Raw genomic sequence first — 20,975 nt, forward strand, 5'->3', positions numbered from 1 at the left:
TGATAGTTACTTAATATGTAATTTTAGTGGGTATAAATAAATAAATAAATAAATAAATAAATAAATAAATAGAGGACATCAGGTGATAGCACAAATGTACTCACCCTTCTACAACTGTGGATGTGGTTGTATTCAAAATGTCACATTCAAACTCATGTTAGATGGGAGTCATGGCACACACCTGCCACCATTTAAAGTGCCTCTGATTAAGTAAAGTTCTGGTGTTCTTGTAGGCTTTATGGAGTTATGAATACATGCTGTATGTTTTAAATAACAAAAAAAAACCATTATTTTATATTCAACTACAGAATCTCACCTTGAGAACAAAAGTTTTTTTTACTGTTACGTGTTTGTTTTAATTCATTAAAAGGTGTTTCCTTTACATAATATATATTTTTTAAATATACTTGAAAAAAATACTACAAATGTGAAATATATAAAGAGTATATGGAGTTGAAGAAACTCATTTTAAATGAGCTGTGGTTCAAAAAGTTAAAGTATTGCATTCATATGACAAAACAATGGTTAAATGATTACATTTCCGTCTTGCACATAATTGATGATCCTACATATTTGAAGTGAAGAATATGACTAAGTAAAATGAAGAAAAAGTCTAAAGCACACCTGATAATAATCGATTGGCTTATTATTGGCTACTTGCTCATTGATCAGGAATCAAGCCTAAATGTCTTTTTCATAAGTATTTGTTTTCTTTTTCACAATAACGAAAGCAGCACTTAACCATCAGTTTAATTATTTACCCTTTGTTTGACTTTGTTGGGTGGACTTTTTGGATAATGTGTGCTTGAAAAGGAAATGGGTGTGCTGATTTAGATAAAGCGTTAGGCGAACATACAAACAATGCAATTGTGTCAGTTGTCTGCTTTCTAGGGGTATACTCTGGATCCGCAAGGATAAATGTATTTTTTTTTTAATGTAAATAAACATACTACTTACAAACATACCTACATTTTTGCGAATTATAATTTCTCCTGTATGAGCAAATGTTTGTAGATTGAAAAATGTATAAAACAAAAATAATACTTGCATTGACCAAAACAAAACCACCAAAAGAAGTTGAATCTACACTTTTCTAGAATATTTTTAGCACACTTTAAAGAGGGGAATATATATATATATATATATATATATATATATATATATATATATATATATATATATATATATATATACACATGCATTTGCAAAGACATAAAAATAAAATAGAAACAAAATTTTAAAAACAAAGCTAGAGGTTGTTCTTTTTTTTAACAATGAAATCAGTCCTTTCTGATTTGATAATGATTATTATGTACTGCACCTGTCATTTTGCTAGCCGACAATGTGTCTGAGCTTGATGGGACAACGCAAAAGCTTGTGTCTCAAGCTGGCCGTCCTGCTGGCCACCCTGTGTGTGCTCTCCCTGATCAGCGGGACGCTCAAGGTGGGCTGGAATCCCACCCCAGGTAGCCTCGGACGCTACACCCAGCTTGACTATGATGATGATGATGATGACGACAGCCCGGAGAGGGCTTGCAACTGCTCGGCCATCTTGCAGGATGAGCGGGAGGCGCTGGAGCAGGCCAAGTTGTTGACCCTAACCAAAGACTTCCGCAATCGCGTCAGTGTCCCTGACCAGTTTTATGTGAACGCCAGTAAAGACTGCAGGTGAGTGTGTTTGTATATTATTCACATCCTCACGCCATCCAAGAGTATTGGAACAGAGAGGCCACATTGTTTTCATTTTGACTGATTTGCAACTCTGTGGCTTTCATGTTTGTTACAAAACTGAACAAATATGTGAACCCAATTGGTCATAATCAGATTTTCAGTGGTTGGCCATGCGGTTGGTACCTGAGCCTTCAGTGGTGATACCACCCCAATTCTCAAGCTTTGATGTTCATCAGTCGGAGTAGGCAGATGGAAAAAGTTCAGCACTGTTGTGACTCTCCCTACGAGTCCTGTCATGATGACTGCAAGAGCACAGCACTGACAGAGTCCCGAAGATTTCTAGAAAATACACCTTTCAATCAAGTGTTCCAATGCTTTTGCTGACCTGAAAATGACAGGGTTCAAGCATAAAAAGTACTTACTTCAGGTCCAGAATGGACATCGGCAAAGCGTCCTTCATATTTAATTCACCACGTGGTCCTGGACCAACCCTCGTCGGCGACAGTCAATTGGCGTCGAGAACGTAATCTTCACATCACAAGCAGCCACCGCACAAGCAAACAAAGAGCAAACAAAGATAAAATATCAAACAAAAACAACAACAAACACACATGCACAGCGCGGTGATCGTTGAAATAAAAACAATATGGGGCACATCTCATTGCGTCTGTGGGACCGCAAGGTACACAACACTGTTTTAGTTTTCATTTTCTCCTCACTCGGCCTTGTGTCAGGAGTGCGGCACCTGCGTGTGACGTGGCACAGGTTAAGTCCGTTCTCGACGTCGCTTGGCTGACTCGGACCGACTGGGACCACGTGGGTCAATTGAATATGCAGACGGGAAATAGGCGATGCCCAGCTCTGGAATTAAATACCCGGATATAAAAGCTGAAAGAGTACTGAATCGCTAGAATCGACAGATTCATTCCAGTTAGTTGTAGTAGTAGTAGTGTAACTAACAACGAAACCAAAGAACTGTTCCAATAGTTTTGGGTCTCTCTCTTATACCACAGGAAGTTCAAATCGAGCAGGAAGTATATCACATTCCCGCTGAGCCGGGAGGAGGAGGACTTTCCGCTGGCTTACTCCATGGTTGTGCATCACAAGGTATGGCGACAGCAAACTGCCGCATCTTCATGTTTGTAATTTGTAATTAATTATCAGGCAAGTCAGGTTATCAGTGTAAAAGTCCATCTACACCACTGCATTTGTTTTGGCAGGTGCAGAACTTCGAACGTCTCCTCCGGACCATCTACGCTCCTCAGAACGTCTACTGCGTCCACGTGGACCTGAAGGCGTCACCGTCAGTCTTGTCTGCGGTGTCGGCCGTGGCCTCCTGCTTCCCAAACGTGTTCGTGGCCGTCAGGCGCGAGAGCGTGGTCTACGCCGGCTGGTCCCGGGTCCAGGCCGACCTCAACTGCATGTCCGAGCTGCTGGGCACCGGCGTGGCGTGGAGGTACTTCATCAACCTCTGTGGCCAGGACTTCCCTCTTAAGACCAACCTGGAGATGGTGCGGGCGCTTCGGACGCTCAACGGCGCCAACAGCCTGGAGTCGGAGAAGATGCCCAAGGAGAAGATGTGGAGGGTGGAGAGGGTTCACCATGAAGTGGATGGACGCATCCAGGTAATACTTGAGTGCACTTATACCGTACCTGTGGAAATAGTATTGTATACCTAGACCAGTAATATTTGTTGTGTTCATTTGGCCTTTTAATAATAATACAAAAATCATAATAATCGATTTATCTCATTAAATAATTGGTTCATCATAATTCATTGTATACCGTAAAATAAATTTACATTTCATGTTTATTTATTTTATGAAATTATTATTGACTTAATTATAATTACATTTTCATCACAATTTTAAACAAATCCTAAAATTCTGGAAGAATACAATTTTTAAAATGTATTTATTTTTCAATTCAATCAACTAATTCAAGACTAGATTAACTGATTTATTGTACAGTAAATAGTAAAGTTAAAAAATGTAAAATGAACTATTTTACATATTTTTTTAATTAAAATTGTATTTTATTAAATTATGGGTAAAATTATTTTATGAATAAAATTGAAACAAATCAGTGGAATTAGTTTAAAAAAATCATTTTATTCCACTTTTTATCCATTCATCTCATTAAATAACTGATTGAAGGATTTATTGCAAACATAAAAAATATAGAAAAACTATTTTATTGTGTGTGTTTATATCCGATTATTTTGCTAAAATTTGATACACGTTTGTTTACACATGTAGGGGAACATGTTGCTTATTTGGGTGAATGCAATGTTTTTATTTTATTAAACTGGCAAATTAATTGTAACTAAATTATTCATAAAGACATTTTAGATGGGGAAGCCTCATTCTTTTTATTCCTAAAATAAACAATTGTATTGGATGCATTAGCCACTTTTGGGATTCTGGGAATCCTGATTGACAACCGCTGGTCTGTACAATACTGTACTAGTCTATATTTGTATGCGTGTGTCAAGGGGGGGTATGATAAACCATGTAACAATTTGACTTTGTGTCCCTTTGTGCCAGGACGTGGGAAAGGCAAAGGAGCCGCCCCCCTTCCAATTGCCCATCTTCTCGGGGAACGCCTACATTTTGGTGACGCGTGGCTTCGTCCGTAGCGTTCTCGAGGACTGCCGCGTCCTGGCCCTCATAGACTGGGCCAAAGACACGTACAGCCCCGACGAGTTCCTGTGGGCGAGCGTTCAGCGCATGCCCGGCGTGCCCGGCTCCACGTGGGCCAGCGCCAAGTACGACGTGAGCGACGTCAACGCTCTGGCCAGGCTGGTGAAGTGGCAGTGGCACGAGGGCGAGCGGGCCTCCAAACAGGCCGTGTACCCGCCGTGCCACGGCAACCACGTGAGGGCCGTGTGCGTGTACGGGGCGGGCGACCTACGGTGGATGCTGAGGCAGCGGCACCTCTTTGCCAACAAGTTTGACATGGACGTGGACCCTGTCGCCATTTACTGTCTGGAAAAATACCTGCGACAGAGTGCGCTGGCCCAGATACAGTCAATGAATGTCTGGTAGATTGCTTGTAGGAAGCAACGGAATCAAACAAATCACGATGACATTACACTTTGTAATAAGGAAATCAGAAAATGTATTTCAGACTATAATATCACTGCAGCAAGGAATTCACTCATTTTCCCATTATGAAGAATAGGGGAGATTGTTGTCATGTGGAGGACACGACCTGTACAAATCGTGTTGAACCGACACTGGCTAAAAATAAGGAAAATAGTCAACAGTCGCTAATATTGGTGGCCCGGCCAGAATCCTTTCATCTGTAAGCATGTTTACGTATACGTGAAGGACATGGCCAGCGCAAATCATTTAGATGATTTACTGTCTTGTAATAATAGCATTCTGTATATGAATCATATAGGAGATTGTTGTCATGTGCAGGATGCAGCTAATATGAAACTTGTTGATGTTATACCGGCTTGTCCAAAGGATAACAGACTAGAGTAGACCATTGGCGAAACGGCCAGGAAGCCACTCATGTTCCATCGGCCATATGAAGAATAGGGGAGATTGTTGTCACATGTAGGACACAACCAATACAAATCATGGTGATGTTACACTGACCTGCAAAATCTACTCATATCAATCTGTTTTTTTTTTCTTTCTTTTTATTGTTAAAATGTATGGAGTAAAAGATAGAGAAGCTTAAGGCAAGAGCTGAGCAGTCTTTTCTTTATTTTACAGTAAGAAGATGAAGGCAGAAATAAACAAATACGTATCGAACACACACACACCCACACCCACGCACACACCCACACACACACACACACACGAGACTTCATTGACAATGTATCACCAATTATTCTCTCACACATGCACACACGTGCGCACAAGCAGAAAGCATGCACAAGTAAGTCACCGCAGACACATTCAAGTGCTATTTTGCTACCTCAAGGAATTTCACAGTGATAGAACGTATTAGTTAGAGTAAGCCGCTTTTGAGATTGTTGACTGAGAATGGCCCTGTTCAAATCAGGGGTGGGGCAAAACTGTAGTTTACAGCATCAATAGTCATATTGATATGGCTGTCTAGCACGCCATCGCGGTTTTGTTTTCTGTATACTTTTCCCCTCTTTAGTTACACAGTGTCATATGTCGTACATTTGATTCCCAAAATCGATGATTGCGTCATAATTGTATAGTGATACTGTCGTTACCGTGGGATTTCAGTTCATATTGTGTGTGTACGACATTCCCTCATTTAGTTACATAGATGCTGTCAAGTATAGTAGGTAGTTTTCCTCCAATTGATCGGTTATCCTGCAATCGTCATACGCTGTCTTCTACATCAGGTCAGATGCAAAGCTAAGGTTTTGATATTGATGTTGTAGCTATAAGGTTGTTTATCTTTTGCATTCAATCCTAGATGATATTCTTCAAATACATCACACAATTGTTGCATCATGCCATCGTTGACAATGTCATACCACAAGGAAGATTTTTCTCCCAGTCATCAGTCCTGCCACCCCTGATTTAAACCGATGTTTGGTTGACTTGTATTAGTTTGTCTAGAAGTACAGTACAAGGATTTATTTTGTGTGTGCGTGTGTGATTTTTTTTGTAAACTCCGACATTGTTCAATGGCTGCCGATGCATGAGAGGTTATTTATGGTCAAAAATGCTATTAATACAGTATAGTGAAAGAAAAGGCGTATTAGTTCAGTGGTAAATACAGTAATAAATGGATTCCAATGTAAACCTCATTGAGTGCAGACTTTAGAGCACCTTCCCGTCGACGTACACAGTGACGTGATGCTTTCCCAACGCTTCGCCGCAACTTCCTCCCCTCCGACAGGAAGATGGGCAGCCTCACGTGGAGCTCAAGTTTTGTCAAATGGCCAAACTCCTTTTTCTGTCAGACCTGATAGACAGGAAAAGACAATGGTTAAAAAAAAGATATCAGGATAACGACGGTATCGTGATACAGGGGCACATGTGCACTTAGGCCTTACTTGGTGCTCAAGCACCTGCCCTTTTTGCTGCTCTAAAAAATCTTTGTCATCAATTACACACAAAGTTGTTTTGACATCTGACAGGCATTTATTTGAGTTTTCGTCCTGCTGTTATCGTCTCATTTTTATACGATTATTTACTGTACACAGAGCTCGGCACTTCGTCTATGTGACGAACCAGTCCGTGTATCGGACGGACGCCCGTTTTGCAGACAGTTGACAAATGGGGGAATTTTCAAAAAAATTGATGGATTAAGCATAGACGGAAACCCCTTTATTTAGTCCGCCATTAGTCTATTTTTCGCGGCAAGGCTCGTGAAAGTTTAGTCAGACTCGCCGATGGATGGCCGTTTTAAAATTAGAGGCGGAGCGGCTTATAGACGGGTACTATTTTTTTTTTCCCCCGGAAAAAAAGAAGAATGACGGACAACGGAAGGGTACCCACGCTGCAGACGGATGACGAATAACGGACACTAAATTTTTAGTAAAATGCCCAGCTCTGAGTATACGTTTTTCTCCATAATTGAATAGACATGCATAGGGGTTTCTTCCGATTTATCAATTATTGCGCCTTTGCTGATTATGCCATAAATCGTGATTTTTTTCCCTCCATTGTTATGGTAGAATTTTCATTTCGCCATAATCTCGCTTTAGCTGAATCGTGATCCTGTCATTATCATGATTTTTTTTCTACAGTTTCAATATAATTATCCCTTCTTTAGTAACATATTGTAGATTGTTATTTCCATAGATTATTTTCTTCCAATTTAGTGTCGTTGTCAAATTTTCAATTATTTCTAAATATCAAGTATCACAGATGGTTTTCTTCCAATTAAGCTATTATCGTGTAATCGCTGTACCGTGATACTGTAGTGTATTTTGGTATAGCTTGTGTAAACTTACTTCCCTGAGGCGTCCTTTAAATCTGTGTCCAGCCTAGTGTGTGATGTTGCAATAGAGAGCAGAGGAGAGAGGTTAATGAGGTGGGGGGTTCATTGCAGGGAGACCTCATTGTTGTTTGTGGTGGATTAGTAGCCTGTGTCCACTGTCCCACATGAGGAGGGTGCAGGAAAGCGCAGTATGTATTTTAGTCTTTTAAACTAAAAGACAAAAGTTGCATTACATTTAGGACAAAAGAAGGAAACGCAGCTGCATCCAACAAAAAAATATTGACAAGCAAGGAGGGATTAGTTAATAACGAGGAACTGAAATCCAGACGTTTGGTTAATTATTACAAAGACCAACTGAAAGGAATCCTTATGTGCATTTAAGCATAGAGAAGTTCCAAAAGGAACGCCTTTGTGCCAGTAACACAGTAAGGGAAAGGGAGCCATAAACCTCAAACATATTGTAGACGGATTTGAACGAGGGAGAGACCGATTATCGGCCGGGACGATTATTGGCTCCGATATTCAGTGTTTTGACAAATATCGGCATCTGCCTTTTTTCAAAAAAAATCTGCTTGCCGATAGTTAACATCAAGGGACTATTTATTTAAATTTTCAGTTAAGTTTATAAGAGATTCAACTGACTCTGGGTCAGGTAACACTCCGCACTTGATGTTGAAGACGTGCTGATGACCGTGGGAGCTCCTTTTTGTTAGAATTTTACAACAACTACATCGTTGTTGGCAAACATTTATAATAATAATAATTTAAAAAAAAAATCAACATTATGCAAATCTGAAAAATTGTTCAATTAACATATGCTTAAAGACGTTTCAGCAAAGTTAAGAGTTTTATTTTGGGGGGGGGATTTGACTCCTATAATTTCCTTTTTGCTGAAAATGAATATCGGCTCCAAATATCGGTTATCGGCCTCCTTGACTCATAATCGGTATCGGCTCTGAAAAAACGTATCGGTCCATCTCTAATTTGAACACACAAAAGTTGCAAGTAGACAATTCATTGGAAATACTGTACGTACTGTGTCAGTGTATATAAAAGTGTCTTTAAGAGGCGGGACGTGGCGGGACAACCCTGCGCATTAATGTCTGGGCGTGAGCCGTGGTTGACAGTAGCTCCTGCGTGACTGTGCTCATTAATGTTCTCCGGTCGACTATAAATGAACTGAAGGTGCATTGGTGACTGTGGCTCTCCTTTCCCACATGTAAGGGCATTACAGTATATATGCTGTAAAACCTATAGGAAAAAAAAAACCAAAAAAAGATAACTGCGATAGAGCTGGGAAAGCTAATTGCCTACATTAATACAAATTATGCTGCAAAATCACCTTAATGCCATTTCAAACTCATCTTACATTATTACCCTGTACACGCACATGCATCGAAGACTCTCTGCAACTAACCCCGGCAGAGAAAACACAAGAGGAATTTGTGAACAGTGGCAGGCACGTCTTAACGTACAAACCATCAAATGAGCAGAGAGAGCAAATGAGTTAAAGCCACAAATGTAACAAGTGGACCTTAGAAACGTGAATGAGGTGGCGTCAGGCTGCATCAGATGAAGGTTAGTACAGTACAAGGCGGCTCGGTGCTTTTTACCTCATGCATGCAAATGTGTGTGCCGCCCTCTGTTGGTCATACCTTGTAAGGGGACATGGAAAATCAAGCTCAACAGACAAAATGATTTTTACCAAATGCCTTTTTGTCTCTTGTGGGTAAACGGACACAAGGATGATTTTCCACTTATCAAAACTAAATACATGCAGAATTTTTTTTTTTAGGCATGTGTGGCAATGTCAATATAATATGACCAAGGCCTTTAGATTTGGTAGTTCCAGCTGATATTGTATATATCAGAGAGTTTCTTTAACCACTGATTCCAAATCCATCTTCACAGGTCCAAAGTGCTAGCCCGCAATGACGTAAGCATTTTTCCATCCTCTGACTTGTTGGTCAGAGCTAACAAATTGTGCGCGTTTTTAGTCGATAAATATTGATTCTGAATTGCTTCAGATGATATACATGGCACAGTTGTGTGCTGTTTTATTGCATTTTTGTACAGTATTGATGGTTTCAATAATTGTGAGGTAGCAGTGGAGGTATTAAGAGGTGGATTAGGTTGGGTCAGTCACAAATTCCCGGCCCGCCACTGGTATTTATCAAAACTCACTTGACGATGCTGGGCGGAATGTGGACGTACTCCATGGGGATGATGTGTCCCAGCTCCTGCAGGCTGCCCACATACTGGATTTTACTGCTGAACTTGGAGCTGAAAACAACAACACAATGTTTGACAATCACAACTGTATATTGGCGAACGTGTATTAACGGGAAAATGATTCACGCCCCGTACTTAAATAGAAGTACAGATACTTTAAATCTTTTTTTACAATGACATCTGGGGATCTTGAAAAAGTGGAAGATGCCTATTTTGACAATCTAAGTAGTAAAAATGACAAAAATCTGTCTTCAAATGAAAGGAGTAAACTTTTTTTTTCTAAATAATCGCAAAAATAAATACTCAAGTTAAGCAAGCACACCTGAAAAATCAACTTAAAGTGGAAGTCAACCCTAACATATTTTTTTCCAGAATATGTACTAGGCAGCTCCACTAGTCGAAACAAGGCATTCTGATAAATATTATGTTTGTGGAATAAGAGTTAATCCACCCGTTTTTTGCCATCTCTGGGGGCGGCCATTTTGTCACTTCTGTCAACTGAAAATGACATCACAACCGCTCAGGGCTGAGGTAACGACCAGTCACGGCTCACCTGTATACTGAAGCTGAGTCATGATTGGTCATTATCCTGAGCTAGCTAAAAACGGGTGAATTTTTCATATTCCACAAATGCAATATTGATCAGAATGCCGTGTTTGGACTAGTCGCCTGCATAGAACATATTCTGGAAAAAAAATTGTTTGGGTTTGGGTTGACTTCAACTTTAAATACAGTAATGCTGTATTTGTAGTTGCTTTCTTGGCTCCACTAAGAGAGTTTGAATTGAGATGGCAAAGCAATGAACCTTATGAAGGGTCTGGTGATGCCTAAGAGTGTTCTGATGAACCAGGAGGGATGGACGATGATAAACATCTTCAGGTTCTTCTTTAGCCTGAAAGAATTGAACATCAGTCACAGAGCTCAAAGCAGCATACAGCAGGTAACATCTCAATCATAGTAAAAGTTTTAAAATGGCATGGTGACAGCAAACCGAGTCCCATTGCTTGGATGATTGTGGACCAGCCAGGACACAGCTTAGAGTATGTTAGGGCTAGTGTGACACTCAAAAATATGTGGTCACAATTGTTTTGTTAATAACAGCATATTTTGTACTCAGAATTTATTTTACACGCAAATGAATTTGAAAAAATATGTTTTGCAGGTAAATGTGGAGAAGGAGTGAAGACACGGACCGCTTTCTTTCCATCCCAAATTTCCTCTGAAGGGAGGGGGAGTGAGTTCCCTCACTTAACACCTGACAACAATGGTTCCGTTCTTTGTTTCCTATCCACAGTTATCAAAATGAATTTGAAAAAAGATGTTTTCATTTACATTTGCGTGTAAAATAAATTCTGAGTACAAAATATGCTCTTGTTTACAAAACAATTGTGACCACATATTTTTGAGTGTCACACAAGCTTCTGTGCTAACATTACGGTCCACTGAAGTGTCCAGACTGTACACAGTGGACCAAAGGTAGGTTTACAGGACACTTTTAAATGATTTTAGTTAAGTTAGTTAACCAAAGAAGGAAGGAGGAAAGGATAGGAAGGAAGGAAAGAAATAAGGGACAAAAGTTTCAAGGATGGTTGGATGGAAGCAAGAAAGCAAACAAGGATGAATGAAAGAACGGATGGAAGGGAAACAGTATGGATGGAGAAACTGAAGGGGAAAAGGAGGAAGTGAGGGAGGTAGGCATGAAAGAATTAAGGGAGTAATAAAAAAAGGAAGGAAAGGAGAGAGGAAGGAAATAACAGAATGTATAGAGCAAAGGATGAAGGGTGTGAGGAAGGATGAAGGAAGTCTGGAAGGTAGGAAACAAAAGAAGGGAGGGAGGATCAAATGACTGAAAGAAGGACAAGGAAACGAAAGAATGAAGGAAGGAAACAAGAAGAGAAGGAAGGATGGAAAGGAGGGAGGAACAAATGATATAATAAAGGAAGGACGGAAGAAAGGACGGGGATCAGCTTCAATTTTATGGTCTCTGACACTGGCCTTGAAACCTTAACCCTTGTTTAAAACCCTAACCCTGACTTAAAACTATGGTTTGGAGACCCAAACTACAGATTGTGACCCAGGTTGAAACCACCTAATGCGTTGATGTTACACGGGAAAAACCATATGCCACAATACTTTAAATAAATAAATACATAAATAAATACATAAATAAATAAGTGTCACCTCCTGTCAATCATCTGGTAGCACTTCTTCATCCATGTGAAGCCGGGCATCCTGCGGCGAGGCGTGGCGCCATTCAGGTAGACGATCATGTAGTCCTCTGCCACCATTAGCTCCAATGTGCTTATGACGTACCTACATAGCACGCATAATAATGAGACGACAGGAGCTGGCGTCTTCATTCAAGGGGTGGCCTATGTGTAGCTGGCCCTTACCTCAAATTTGGCTCACACCGAAAAAAAAAAAAAAAAAAATCAAGTCAAGGTACCACTGTATTAACATTACACAAAATCTGCTGGGTTGTTTTCGGGGCTCCACTCGCTCGGTAGGATTTTGTGATGATTGGGCTACTTTTACCCAAGGTCGGGTTAATTATTTTGATCCAGCAGAATGGGTTGAAGAGCTAAAGCTGGACCCAGCGTTGGTTTCTCAATTTCACCCAATTTGGGTTATTTTCAACGCAGTAGTTTTGAGAGTGATAGTTTTACTTACAAGAAGAGGTTTTCCATGACATAGTTGTAGCTATCACAGTCGCTGTCGGGCAGAAAGCAGGCTGCAAACACGATGATGGCATTCTGCTCGGCGTAATAACCTGACAAATGAATCACGGGCGTGACACAAGGGAGGCGTCAAGAGGTTCCGAATATGCGCGCGGCTTACCTCCGTGCGAGATGACCCTCTTGTAGGCCTCGATGCACTTCATGTCGATGCGGTGCTCCTGCTCGCCAATCACGACACTCCTCCACAGACGACTGTCCTCGGGGTCCTCGCGGCCCCCTTCAGGCGGAACGCTGGGGTCACGCTCATCTTCGGATGTGTCCAGCTCATCGATGTCCACGTCCAGGTCATCTCCGGTGTCGAGAGCCGCTTCCTCCTCGTCTGTATTGAGGGCGTCCTCGGACAGCAGGGAGCCTTCGCTGCGCTCCAGTGATACGTTCATGGGCGGCGCAGACAACTTACGCCTCTGACTGGAGCTCGACACGTCTACAGAGGAGGGAGGGTCTGCCACAAAGTAGAGAGTATGCTTATATGGACTATTTATTGATATAATAATTACATCTTATATATTTATATATATGTATACACAATTTCTCAAGACTAAGAATATTATACACATCCTGGAAATAAGCCTTCGAAAGCTGATATATATATATATATGTATATATATATATATATATATATATATATATATATATATATATACATATATATATATACATACATATATACACATATATACATATACACATATATATACATATATATAAAGAGTGTAAAGAAAGAGAGAGAGAGAGAGAAAGAAAGAGAGAGGATATGCCATCTATTTGAGGGAGGCGCTTATTATTTGTCTTTAGTGAATGTGAATGCACACATCTCTTAAAGGGACAGTAACACACTTTCAAACAGTTTTAGCTGTATACAACCATGTCATTTACTCCTTTTTTTTACCTTCTCTGTTCTCTGTATCCTCAGCTTCCTCACTCGAGGACCTCCTCAACATCATCATAGTTGTTGTCGCCGTCGTCGTCCCTGGTGCCGGGTGGTCCTCGTGGTGCTCTCGCCTGCTCAGAGGCACAGAAACACAATCCGTGACGTATACAATCACCACTATCACTATGAGCAGCATACACAAAAAGACACCGTAAATGCCAAAGAACAAAAACATAATCGAGCTACCGGCTGAGACATCGTTGTACTAATAAAGTAAGTCTTCATGGCAGGCTGCATGTGTGGGACGAGGGGAACAATACGGAACAGTGTTGCCCCTACCCCCCACTCCATCCCCTTTGACCAGAGCCCGTCTCACACATGTGATTACCATACCTTCTGTTAACAAAAGAGGAGTACACAGAAAAAACATGGACACAAACTCTCATCTTATTTCCACACCTACCTTAGCATGAAGCAGCTTCTTTGCCACCGTGTCACATGACCACATCACTATGACAGGCAGGCAGACGCACACACAGACACACACAAAGAAAGACAAGGGAGGGCTGCGTACCAAAAAGAGGAGGGGGCAGTTCATCAGAATTACAAAGTGGGGACCAAGTGATGCAACTGTTAATGAGGAGCCATCATTAAAGCTGCGCTATACACACACACACACACACACACACACACGCATGCACACACACGCTTAAAGACAAACTTCACACACAGATGCCTGGAATGAACTGAAAATAACAATATACAAGTATTGCGTGTTACACAAAAATTGTACTGATAATTATTCCTATCATTAAGTCCTCAGTATATTATACTATTAAGAATAAGACTAATAACACACTAACAATATAAAATAAAATAATATTTTTTCTTACTATTATTATTAGTAGTAGTAGTAGTAGTAGTAGTAGTCGTAATAGTATTTGGCTGAATACAACCTGCAAAATGTATACATATATTTGCAAAAATCATGACTGTCTAATATTGGATGATTACTATTATACCATTATTATTGTAATGAAAATGTCTGTGAAGTTTGATAAATGTAATAAAAATAATAATTACATAAATATATGTAAAGTGCATAAGGGTGGCGTCGGACGGAATCCTCATACCTCCAAAATCATCACTTTTCAGTGGAGCCCCAAAAACAGCATGTTTGTTTAGCATTGTCCAAGAGAGCAAGCCATTTTCAATACTTTAGATTGGTCAATAATTGATATGAATAAAGAAAAATAAATAAATCATAATAATAATACTACCCACATGTGTGGACTGACCAAAAGTGTAGGATTGTGAAAAAATTTGAAATTTACCAAATAGTGACATAGGAGGTTCCGGCCAGAAGGCAGCGATATTTTTTTGAATTTGTAGAAATATAACAATAATTATTATTATTCTGATTACTACAGCTATTAAATAATATAACTATATACATTGTTACAGAGGCAGTTGTTTTGCACCAAAAAGTTGACTTGTGCTTTGTTCTTAGACACACAGAACAATAATGCCCGGGAGGCAGATTAAGTTTAAAGCAGATTAAGGTTTTTAAGTAGCAAGGAGTTTTTACAAATCTGTGTACAGGTGCAGATGTATAGTACTGTATTGGAACCAATACTGTAATCAGTAAGGCTGCATGCATCCCTCATAATAACAACGAAATGCGGGGTGATTGTGTATTTGTTCAAAATACTGTGATAAGGTTATACATTTATCTAATTTTTCACACTAAAAGCGCCCCTCTGTGGGAAACTCCTGACTTAAAGCGGGTGTCAACCCAAACATATTTTTTTCAAGAATATGTTCCCAGCAGGCCCCCAAGTTGAAACACGGCAGTCTAATTAATTTTGCGTTTGTGGAATATAAATCAAGCAGCAAAATGCACTCGTTTTTAGCCATCTCTGGGGGCGGCCATTTTGTCTCCTGTCGACTGAAAATCACATCACAACTGCTCACAACGACCAATCACTGCTGACCTGTTTTCTGAATCCGAGCCGTGATTGCTCGTTGCGAGCAGTTGTGATGTCAATTTCAGTCGGCAGAAGACAAAATGGCCGCCCCCAGAGATAGCTAAAAATGAGTGGATTAACACTTAGTCCACCAACGCAATATTTATCAGAATGCCGTGCTTCAACTAGTGGGCTTGCATAGAACATATTCTTGAAAAAAAAATGTTTGCGTTGACTTCCACTTTAAAGAATCTTTCCACGGCAAAACTGACCTGGACATGAGAAAATGGGCGTATCCCTCAGGCACATACTGAACATGATCCTCCTGCACAGGGTGGTTGTATTCAACGCGACAAGGTTCGAAGTAGCTCTCGTCCCTCTCAGCTACAAAGTCTGCAAGCGGGTCTTGAGTTGAAAACTCAGCGTAGACGTCTGAGGTATTCCTTGTAGGCTCACAACCTTCCTGGTTTTCTGTCCTTTGGTCAACATGGTGGTAATTGTAACCACTCTGGGGTGGATCCTGGCCTGTTGTCCACTGGTTTGTGGCTCTCTGATTCCCTGGATTCGGTAAAAGTTGTGATGTCATACTTTTGCATCTGGAAAAAGAGAGACGGAGAAGTCAAACTTTGTCATCGGGCTTTTGCCTGATTTGACCTCCTAAGACTTTTTTTTGTCATGTTTGCACATGACAGAAATGCCTACCAATTTTCAGATTGCTGCTTTTCATGGTGTACACAATGTTGTAGCTAGTTTCTTAAAAAGTAAAAACTTGCAACAGAAACACTTTAAATTCCGATCAAACGATTAGAGTAAGAACTGTGCACGCGCCTGGTAAGGGAGCGAGTGGAGTTGTTTGCGTTTGCTGCGGTGGGACTTAAGCTGCAGCAAGGCAGGAAATGCATATTCATTTAGGTGTAAACACATTTAGAAGCAAACACTGAGAGACTCGGATCACAGCTTGAGGGCATACACCTAAAATGCTATATCCTAAAAAAAAACAACACTAACAAAACTGTCTCAATACCACAAAATAGGGATTGAACATTTTGTATCAATATCAGAATGTTGGGTACAGATCAATACGTCCTTACCAAATACCACATAACACATTTCCAAATAAATGAAGACAAGCAGTATAGAAAATGAATGGATTTGAAAATAAAACACTTAATGTTTCTTTGGTTGCTTTTAATTGTTTAGTTATTTATTATTAGCCCCTATGCATTGCAGACAATTATGTTTAAAATGATATAGATGAGATAATCCTTGAAGGTATTCTTTTGGAGAGCCCACAGTACAAACAATAAAAACAAAACCTTGGTTGGCAGAGAAAATAAAAACCACGGTGAGCATCATGGATAGAGCTGCTGCTTCGTGGTCTGAATATCAGCTCTGAACTATCCATGATAATTCCGACTTCCTCACACATCTCAAAAACTGTGTTTTTGACTTAAAATGCCACACTTATAAATTGCCTGGATTGGCCTCTACCCAAAAGACTGCCGTTGTAGGCTCCAGCTCACTCAGGATCCAAAAAGGCTAAGTGTGCACCACTTACCCTAAATTGAGCGAATAGCTTTGGTCACAGGCCCACCAGCCTCCATCGTGGTGTCCAACCAAGCGATCATCAGTCCTTCCATCTTGTCCGTCATAATAATCCAGTAAATCATCTTGGAGTGGGTCACTATTTGGTGGAAGTGGACAACTTTCGACCAGCTCCTCGGTGAAACTCAACAGATCGTGAGAACCTTGTACCGCTGTCGGTTCTTCGTCCAGCACTTCCTCGTCATTTTCCTCCTCCATCAAATCCCCGGAAAATGGTAATCCAAGGGCCTGGACACTAGAGACACCTGATTCGCTCGCGGGGGTACTAACCATGGAGCTGGTGTGAGAGGTGGCGGAGCTATTACACGTTGACTGCGGTGTGTCCCGTCTCGGTAACGGATCCTCCCAGACTTGGAAGTTGGGATGTGGTGGAGTTGAGTTGATGGGTGAGTGCCCACTGTCTGAACCTGAGTCCTCCATGGAGATTTGAGAGTGGACATAAACCTCCTCTCTGGTTCTGAGGAAGTGATCTGATGGGTGTCTCAACGAGGGTGACATACTTCTGCCAAAGACGCTGGATTTATCTTCGTAGTAGCCTTCTTCCAATTGTGTTTCACTTAGAGATGGTGTTCTTGACTCTGACTGGAAAGCTTGGGTGAGTTTGTCGTCCTCGCTGTTTGATTGATTATTTTGAGTCTGTGCGCTTTGCTCTGTCGTTGTCTGGTTCTGAGCTTTCAGCGCTGAAACAGCATAGGAAAGTATGTTAAATGTTTCCATGGGCTTTCTAAATCCTTTTGAAAGCCCTTCAGCGTCTTTGGGATCATGTTCAGCTGCCTTTACTGTTCCTGGAACAATAATATAATCCATTTCAAGGCATGACGACGAATCCCCGTCTGAATTGGACCTAAGTTCGTCTCGACTGCCTGGGCTCAATTTGAGTGTCTCTCCGTCAACACCCAGGCTGGGGCTGAGCGACATTGTCTCTCTTATGGAACTTTCTTGGCTTTGACTATGAGCGAGAGTAGCCCTTTGTGGCAGACTGTCGGATGGTGACGCTGGTCCAGAACTTTCTGGTTTACTGGACTTAAGACTCGACGAACTACCTGGGCTTTGAGATAAAGAATCCTTAGTCTGGATTTGATATTCACAACTTTCTACCAAATTTGATTGGTGATCCTCTGAAAGTGTGTGAGAGTTGTCAACCAGAATAAATGGCGAACGAGGCTCAACAGACTCTGTTTTTTCAGATGAACTCAAGGCACTCTGTCCCTCAAAGAGAAAGACTTTATCTGAACTGCTTTCATTAGATTCTGTCTTGTCTTCTACAGGTTTTGTCACAGCTATGAATGGGCTGGACTGCTCTTCCAGTTGTATTATATCTACAACAGGACCACAGCCGACCTCGGGGGAGGACGAAATGCTCCAAATGCAGCCTCCTACATTGTCATAGTCTGAAGTGGAAATGACCATGCGAGGAACAGGAAGATTTCTTGCTAATTCAGAGTCGCCCGTGTCTGATACTGTCCCTTCTTCCCCATCTATGACTATTTTGATATTCTGCTTTTGACTGATCCATCTGATATCCTTTTCCTGTTCTCCTCTTTCTGCTTCTCTTCCCTGCAGTTTGGTTGCAGTAGTATCCCTTCCATCCGCTAAGACAGGGTGACTATGGTCCTTTTCATTTCCGGGTCCTTCTGGGCTTGCGGATGAAGAGCTATCTTCTTGTATGGTCGTGTTCCACATTTCCATGCCCCCATAGGAGAATCCCTGAGGACTTTCCATAGAAGCTCTGCCTCCCATGTTGGGAGATGCCCCAGCGAAGGTCCCAGAGCCTTCGGACAAATTGTCAGGTGTCGTGAGTGGAGAAAAACTGTCGTCTCGGATCGTTGTATTCCACATGTCAAGCGATTCTGGGTAAGAAGTGGTGGTGCCGCTATCTGATTTCAGAAAACCCTTCTGTGCCGTGTACGTCCAGAAATCCAGCGTCTGTATCGCTCTGCCTGCTTTATTCCCCTGTGCTTCATCGTTGTCCTCCTTAGATGTGTCTGGCGTTAAAGTGTTGAGTATCATTTTCTTCTGTGAAGGACGTGTCGTTTCCTTGACTCCAAAGACACCAGCTTTGTCTTCTACTTCCTCCTCTGGCGGTGTCATTTGCAGATCAGCCGCAGTAACTGGATTCCATTGATCACCAAGTATGGAATCTGGGTTCCATTTTTCACCCAATTCTGTATTTTCGGTGATCAAACTAAGTTGTGGTTCCAGGCTCCAGTCCCTCTGTGACCTCCCTTCTTTACTCGGTCTTCCACCATCAGACTCTTTGCGCCTTAGTTCCTCCAGATTCTGAGGGCTCTCAGACCCTCTTGTTCTATTCCAGCAGTCATTAGAGGATGGCGTGTCAAAGCCAAGCTCCTCCCAGGTTTCAGACAAGGATGACGAGATGCTGTCCTTGTGCTGCAGGCCACTGATTCTCTCCGCCACGTCTTCAGGGAAGAACCTAGCGCCGCAACTGTTGGAAGGGTGAGTGCCCGTCAGGCTGTTGACTGGTGTGGGAGGAACCACAGTCTCAATCATCTCCATGATTTGGCAGTCTGGATCAGTAGAAGACTGCCTACTTTCCAGACCGCCCAAAGAACTGGGATCAGAGAAATCCACCATGTTTAGTTCCTCATATTCTGACAGGCTGGAGCTTCCCACCATTTGCCTGTCATCTGCATTTCCTGTGGAATTCTGGAGGGTGTGATGTGTATGGAGTGGCTCAAAATGAAACTGATCCAAGTGGTCGTTCCTCTTTTTGTTTGAACGCCGACACCGCCTTCTCTCTGGCGGTGCAGGAGGTGAAAGGGACAACAGCCCCAGAGGAGAGGGGTTCCTCAACAGGAGGCCCCCGGGACCTGCACCTGACCCAATAATCTCGCCGACGGGGCTGTCGTCGCTAAGAAACACTGAGCTCTCCTTGGAGGAGCGGCTGCTGCGGATGGTGTTCATACCGCTGTCGGGGCTCACCAATTCCACACTTGCTCGAACTCCTCCCGGATCATCCTCACCCTCTGGCACCACCCTGTGCGAACACAAAAGAAGGTTGGACGCCCTCCAAATGTTCGCTCTTTGGATAATTGTCCTTTTTACCCACCTATCCATTTTTACCAAATCTCCACCACCTCCCTCAGCTCTCTCTGTGTCCGAGCCTTCCATGTCATTGATGCCAGATGAGCCCTGGGAAAACTCAACGCTGCCAGCCACCCCCTCGGTGGAGGACGTCATGCTGCTGGGGCGACAGGCTAGCATGGAGCTCCTCCGATCTACAAACTCTTTGAGGAGGCCTCGGACTTCCTCCTCTAGCAGCAGCAACGATGCACCCGAAGGAGAGGAGGCATCTAGGTGGACGTGGTAGACCTGCAGACAACGCCTGGTTTCCATTTCGCCAGAGAGAGTCCAGCTGGTGGCCTCCTCTAGTTCACAGCAGATCTGCAACGACAGCCGTCCCCATTTGGAATATTAGATTTTTGTCTAATCAAATAATGTGTACTTTTCATAAAAAATGCCAGGGCAATTGGTTTTAAAGGACACATACTGTACAGTGGTTCCCTGACTTTAGGAAAAAAAGGGCAATAATTCTTAATCCTCGGGATATAAGCATGTGAAAATGTAATTGAAACATCTGGAAATTGTTGAAAAATGCATATGTCGCCTATAAAACAATGCCTGCACGGTTAGTAGTGGTTTTACGACAGTGGTAGTTTCACGGTGGTCTTTCAGATGTTTTACCTGGTTGAGGAGCTCTGCATTGTTGGAATAGACTGCCACCTGCAGGCAAGGAGGACTGACAGCATCTTCAAGGCAGAGGAGGAGCATCAGTCCGTCATACCCGTGCCGATTGCAGAAGGATTTCAAGGCGTCTTCGTAACCATGCCAGTGCTAGGAAAGAGTCAAGACATCTGTAGCCAAAAACACTTGACAGACACTAACTGTGAAATTTTTTTGGAAATGATTTTTACTAACTATGAAGGGCAATTTCTGTAGAAATTGCAAGTGAATGCTGACCAGCCGATGCCGGATTAAAATGCT

The 20,975-nt window shown here is 41.9% G+C and overlaps 2 protein-coding genes across 4 annotated transcripts in view; one reads left to right on the forward strand and one right to left on the reverse strand.

Moving 5' to 3' along the window:
- Nucleotides 1-1,356: 1,356 nt before the first annotated feature.
- On the forward strand, nucleotides 1,357-5,306 carry LOC147147343 (beta-1,3-galactosyl-O-glycosyl-glycoprotein beta-1,6-N-acetylglucosaminyltransferase-like). The gene is made up of 4 exons (XM_086030986.1): nucleotides 1,357-1,668; nucleotides 2,685-2,778; nucleotides 2,892-3,296; nucleotides 4,218-5,306. The coding sequence occupies exons 1-4, from the start codon at nucleotides 1,358-1,360 to the stop codon at nucleotides 4,716-4,718; spliced, it is 1,311 nt and encodes a 436-aa protein (XP_085887112.1). The 5' UTR covers nucleotide 1,357; the 3' UTR covers nucleotides 4,719-5,306.
- Nucleotides 5,307-5,360: 54 nt separating this feature from the next.
- The window catches only part of LOC147147344 (uncharacterized), a 31,017-nt gene continuing 15,402 nt past the window's right edge, over nucleotides 5,361-20,975 (reverse strand). Inside the window, exons 7-19 of one of the 3 annotated variants that reach the window (XM_086030983.1) lie at nucleotides 20,676-20,825; nucleotides 20,041-20,375; nucleotides 16,924-19,968; nucleotides 15,638-15,961; nucleotides 13,417-13,529; nucleotides 12,628-12,969; nucleotides 12,460-12,559; nucleotides 11,971-12,102; nucleotides 10,595-10,681; nucleotides 9,742-9,840; nucleotides 9,171-9,212; nucleotides 7,571-7,603; nucleotides 5,361-6,576 (exon numbers count right to left, since the gene is read on the reverse strand). In XM_086030983.1, coding sequence (XP_085887109.1) covers nucleotides 6,546-6,576; nucleotides 7,571-7,603; nucleotides 9,171-9,212; nucleotides 9,742-9,840; nucleotides 10,595-10,681; nucleotides 11,971-12,102; nucleotides 12,460-12,559; nucleotides 12,628-12,969; nucleotides 13,417-13,529; nucleotides 15,638-15,961; nucleotides 16,924-19,968; nucleotides 20,041-20,375; nucleotides 20,676-20,825 — 4,833 coding nt within the window. In that variant the 3' untranslated portion in view covers nucleotides 5,361-6,545. Of the gene's footprint in view, nucleotides 6,577-7,570; nucleotides 7,768-9,170; nucleotides 9,213-9,741; nucleotides 9,841-10,594; nucleotides 10,682-11,970; nucleotides 12,103-12,459; nucleotides 12,560-12,627; nucleotides 12,970-13,416; nucleotides 13,530-15,637; nucleotides 15,962-16,923; nucleotides 19,969-20,040; nucleotides 20,376-20,675; nucleotides 20,826-20,975 lie in introns of all 3 variants that reach the window. The other 2 variants (XR_015086836.1, XM_086030985.1) reach the window with 2 other exon arrangements.

The sequence above is a fragment of the Filicampus tigris genome, chromosome 5 (assembly GCF_054856515.1).
Source record: "Filicampus tigris isolate MCC_2025a chromosome 5, RoL_Ftig_1.0, whole genome shotgun sequence".
NCBI classification, from domain to species: Eukaryota; Metazoa; Chordata; class Actinopteri; order Syngnathiformes; family Syngnathidae; genus Filicampus; species Filicampus tigris.